The sequence below is a fragment of the Eutrigla gurnardus genome (assembly GCF_963514095.1).
Source record: "Eutrigla gurnardus genome assembly, chromosome: 4".
Classification (NCBI taxonomy): Eukaryota; Metazoa; Chordata; class Actinopteri; order Perciformes; family Triglidae; genus Eutrigla; species Eutrigla gurnardus.
In genome coordinates, this window is record NC_139918.1 from 23181590 (window position 1) to 23187379 (window position 5790).

At 39.3% G+C, this 5790-nt stretch overlaps 1 protein-coding gene across 1 annotated transcript; it reads right to left on the reverse strand.

Annotated features, from left to right (window-relative positions):
• Positions 1-345: 345 nt before the first annotated feature.
• LOC311011768 (apical endosomal glycoprotein-like) lies at positions 346-5432 on the reverse strand (the record flags this gene model as incomplete). The annotated part of the gene is made up of 10 exons (XM_084006896.1): positions 346-522; positions 1442-1551; positions 1944-2084; positions 2190-2280; positions 2754-3016; positions 3208-3445; positions 3763-3887; positions 4202-4333; positions 4978-5194; positions 5325-5432. The coding sequence occupies 10 exons, from the start codon at positions 5430-5432 to the stop codon at positions 346-348; spliced, it is 1602 nt and encodes a 533-aa protein (XP_083863022.1).
• Positions 5433-5790: the final 358 nt, after the last annotated feature.

A 5790-nucleotide genomic window follows, 5' to 3' on the forward strand; every position in this document is an offset into this window, starting at 1 on the left:
TATGATCATATTGAGGTCCATCCCATGGCTGGTCCACTTGAAGTCCACTACTGAGAGTCCAGTTCAAGTCATCAGTACCCTCCTGGACCAAACTACATAGACCTGTTTTACAAGATATCATTTTGAATGTTAAAATACTTTACTTGAAACAGAATATGTACTTCAAAGGTATGCAAATATCCAAAATGCCTCAAGTAAAACAAAAATGTTGATGAAGCGATACAAATACAAAGCCTACAAATATCAACCATCCATTTGTTTGTTCAGTTATTGAGTCACTCCAGCAGTGAAGCTTAATATATGTTGGGGGAAAAAAACGTGATACTTTATGATACAACGATTCAACTACGATTTACCGTGTTCAAAAGAGCAGTGTATGGCAGGAGCAGCGGTGGTCGTGGTGGCAGGGTTTGGAGTGGTGGTTGGGATGATGTCATCACAAAACCTGCCCCTGATGATGTGGACGTCGTCCAGGGCAAAGCTTGCTTCCTCTAAACTGGGACAGCTGGCTTGTAAAATAAGCTGTGATGAAGCACGATGGTTTGTTTAGAAATGTGCACCGATTTCATTTTCCCCCCCATGAAACTTGATCAGGATTTATCTCGAGATACATTTCGCTTTACCTGGTGAAGTCCTGATGCGTTGTAATCCACCCTAGCTTGGATCCATGTGTGATTAAAAAATCCACGTGTATCCCACACAGGACGCAGTCCGGCTGTCTCATTCACAAACACTGTCAGTGTAATGACCGATGGCTCTGGAAGCACCAAAATTCATCATCAAAAGGCATACATTTGCATTTATTGACAGATTTTGAGAATGTTTCTTCTTCTGGTCGAAGCAATGAACATCCTTCCAAACCAGAAGCCCTTATGCGCACATCATTTTACATTAGACCCATTTTTCATGCACATATTTACTATACTGTGTGTGATATATAGTGCTGTAATAAAGTAAATTGCAACATCTTAACTGTTTGTCACATCCTAGTAAGCATTCAACCTGTATAAGCTTTGATGTAGGGACATTAATTTTATTCTGCATTGTCTAAAAGTATTATGTTTACAGTTATATATACAAATATCTAAACTATGTATTTACCGGAATCATTACTGTAATCTCATTTAGGGTTTTTAAAATCAATGTATTTATTTTCAATCAACTCCACATCTCATATTTACTGCTGTTATTTCATCATTATCTATTTTTTTCATCTTGATTTTTTTTACATTATTAAGTAAATAGATGTTGAAACAAAACCTGGTTAAAAAAAGTGAACATTTGGGCTGTCTGGGTTAGATTTGGCATTTACAGTATACCGGTAATACTAACCACAGAATATTGGTTTGGTAATAAAAATAACGTTTTTAAACAATGATGACCAAATCACTGCTTACTGATACAGAAGAAAAGACATACTATCATTTAACCAATCGCTGACTTGGTGCCAGATCTCCAGGCATGCTCGGTCTACTGGCTCCATCGTCTCACTCTCCAGCCGGCCAACTTCCTCACTATCAGAATTAGAGGACATGAAGATTGCAAAGTGGCCTGTAGAGAGAAAAAACAGCATAAGATCCAACAGTGTCCTACATGTGCAGATAGATATGCATACAGTCAGATTCACTTTGTGTATTCATCCACCTGAATGAAGTCTACGCAGTTATATTAATCACAAGTGTCACTTACCCCACTTATATATCCCCAGCTTATTATAGACAATTATTATTAGTGTCTTAATGGCCAGTGTGAACAGGAGGGATGATTACAACACACACTACCCGTTTCAAATTTCATATTGTTGATGTAACACAGATTTGAAACATTGCAAACCTTTAAAGTAATCCAAGTTTTTATCTCAAGTACAAAATCCCGGTTGTGGTTTCTACTTTCCACTCACACTCACTGTGATGCAGGTTGTTAAAATGTGGCTGGCGACTTACCCAAAGCGGTATTTGTGGAGTGGTCATTGTCTGGATTAAACCCTTCGCCACTTTCACCAGAGAACCAGTCCCAGTCCACTCCGGTCTCTGCAGGAGGATTGTTCACCCAGCCACACAAGTCCATTTCAAAGTCACAAAATCCTGCAAGGGGACAAAGTAAATACACAGAAGGTACGCAACCATGTATTCAAACACACTCGTGCTAACTTTAAACTTTAAAATGTAATGATCACGGTGATCACTGACCTGTTGGGGGACAGGCGCCATTCAGGACAGTGATGTCATCAATGGCAATATCTCGCCTCGGTCCATCCCCAACCAGCGCCTCAAACATCACCTGTCAGTGACTTCTACATGATTTCCATTTGTCTTTTACATAATTTCAAGTTAATGTTAAAACAATACTCATATGCCATGAATAGATACAAAGGGAGGAATTTCATACTACAAAGACTAATTCAGCAAGTCAAACCTGGTAGAACTAAGACTGCTGAAGCCTCATTAACTTCAACAACTATACATTTTGTCCCCCATCACTTTCGATAATGTAAGATGGTAGCTCTTTGTGGCTGGTATGGACAGCAGAGACCAACAGTACTTTCTTTTTACGTTTTTTTTTTCATTTTAATTCTTGAAAGAAGGTGAACTTATCATTTACTGTCATTGTGATTATTGATTTGACAGAGTAACAGCCACAGTGTTGCATATCACTGCATCAAATATAAACTGTAAGAATGTTTATGTGTAAATGTAGCTGGAGTTACAAACCACAGCATATAACATTGTTAAATCAAAGCTGTCACTATCTACCTGATACGGGGCTTTGGGACTATGGAGTGTCACTCTTCCGTGCCTCCAGTGCTTCCCCTGATCTCCACTTCTGGTCCAAAGCGGGACACTGGTATTGTCAGGGCTTTGAAGGGAAACACTGAGTTCCCCCACTTCACTTCCCTCCATGTAGTACCAGAACATAAGGCATTCCCCGTCAGCAGCGGTGGGCTCCATCACTGCAGTCGTCACTGCGCCTCTGGACCCCACAGGGTGACTCCACAACCGGGCACTCAGGTAATAACCTACACAATACGGCGGAGTTGTGTACACGTTGATTTGTATTTGAGTGTGTGTGTTTGAATATGCATTTAAGTCTGTGTATTGAGATCACACAAAGTTCTCTACAGTCACTAAATGTATCAATTATGGCAAGGCAACCTCCTCAAGAAGCATTGCTAAAATTCACAGCAGAGTAGCTAAAGGAGCATGAAACCTTGCTCTGTCCCCAGAGTGTGATCTGTGGCCGGGCCTGAAGAGTTGGCTGGTTGGGACGCCCCTGTGAGACGACTCCAGCTGAAGTCTGCAGACGGTTGGGGCAGCAGACCACAGAGGGAGCCCTGGAAGGTGCACTCTCTCTCAGCCGGACAAGAGCCGGTCTCACTGCTGGACACCACTATGTTATCAATGGCTATGCTGCCCCGTGTACCACCAACCACAGCTTCTATAATGAACTGGAGAACAACAAACATGCATTGAAGAGTGAGTTCAAGACAACAATGACTTTAACTGTCATGAAACATATTTATTTACGCTAGAAATTAATTTAATAGAAAGAAAATGGTAAAATATGTGATAAGATACAATTATTTTATTTATGGTAAATACCCGTATTCTACTTTTTCCTATACAAATCCATTGTCTCTGTATTTTAAAAATATCCTAATTTAAAGTTAGACAAGAAATATTGAAATGAAAAGGCATGTTGTTGGTTCTATGTGACGGAGGTTTGGACCTTTGTTGGGAGGAATATAAAGAGCAATAAAAATACCTGTATTGGTTTGTCACTGTTGAAGGTAAGATCTGCAGATCTCCATTTGCTTCCCTGGGTGCCGGTTCTCATCCATACAACCGTCTCTGCTTCACCAGAACGCTTTGTGATAAACCTCAATGAACCTGTTAATGGTCAAATATCAACATAACTTCATCGTTTGGATTCATTTTGCTCGACACATACACGGATTCTAAGTAATCCATCTCTACTCTGATGTTGCAGGGCTCCCAATTCTTCTATGATATATAACATTGTGTTTTCTCATAATTTCACTGCAATGATAACATCCTACCACTGCACTGTGCATTTGAGGGATACACGTGTATTATAGAGAACAAGCTTTTTGTTTCACTGTGTATACCTGTATATATTTCATCTAATCTAATGCATTATCCAATAAGCTTGAAAGTGTAGCTTTGGACAGATTTGCACCTACCAATGCTGCTGCCAAATATGTGGTACAAGAAGCTCACACATATGAGTTGACCTGCAGGTCGAGGGAAGCTGATGAGTCTGGCTGCTGATGAGATATGTTGGTTGTTTCCAGCAGATATGAGCATGTAGTAGCCTGCGGAGAACGTAAAACAAAAAGGAAAAGTCAAGTTTCCCCCCCTCCCATAATCATGAGTGTGCTGACAAATCCAAATCATATATATGAAATCAAAAATAAATTGTCTACATTATTTCGTCTTAGAGAATTAAAAAAAAAAAAAAAATGCACTTACACACAGACTGTACCAAAACCTGACATTTTTGATCTGATGTCGTTTTCATTCATTTTATGGCTGGTTGTGTATTTAAGTTGTATTTGTGTAATTATTAGCTGTCATTTGTTTGGCTTGTTTGGCACACTTTCTTTTTGTATGTATTGTAATATGGGGTAATTTCAACCATTTATTGATATTATTGATAGCTTAAATGTTTCTTCTTTTGGACCGTGCTCTCATTCATATTTTATTCACAGAACAATAAACAGAACATGGGTGCTGCTGACTAACTTATAAGGCTGAACCAGGCTACTGCCTCGGAGTCCGAGATCTTTAGGGACCACATCATTTAATACTGTAAGCAGTACTACTGCACATTATAAACTAATATATATATATATATATATATATATATATATATATATATATATATATATATATAGTGCTTACATGGTGCATTTTATTAAAATGTGCTATCCTTGTAGACGGTCAGTCAAAAATTCACCTCTTGCAGTGTAGTCTTCTCCGAATGCCTTATTACTCCTCTTCCACAAAAGGCTGGCAGTGTGGTCATGGTACCATGAACAAGTGTCCTCTTCAAAATCACATGAGAGTTGGTCTGATCCCGCAGGGACATCCGTCTCTCCACAGTTCTCAAAGCTAAAATCATCCAACATAATGTCACTGGCTACCATAAACGGAGGCACGAAGGAAATCCGCAGCTGTAGAAAGAGAAGTGTTTTAATCTGACTGCAACTTTAGAAGCAGATAACAAACAACTGTCTGTCTGTCTGTCAATCAATCAAAATGATGTAAGTGACTAGTGAACAGCCTACTGGATATTTCACAAACCTTGTATCCTCCCGGTAGATTTCCAATAAAGGCTTTGGCATTCTCCCAACCTTCTGTCCCAATCTTAGAAATCCTCACCAACTCCTCCTCAGCCCAGCCTCTGATCATTGTTACCATAAGGGATGATGACAATGATGATGCCAATTCATCATTAATATGGTACCAGAAGCTGAAACACATCAATCAATCAATCAACAGCTAGAGTGTATATAGGGCAAATTCAATATATGTATATACACATCCATATACTGTGTATGTACTGTATATGTACTGTGTGTGCGTGTGTATTTATGTATATATATATTAGTAGTAGTACCTGATCTGGCATCCCAGAGCTGCCAGGTTATCGACAGAATACTCCAACTTAGCTGGAAAAGGCCCAACTGTTGTACCATTTACATGCATGACATGTCCTGTATTCAGCAGGCAAATGTCCAATAATACAATCATTATGTCACTGTATCCG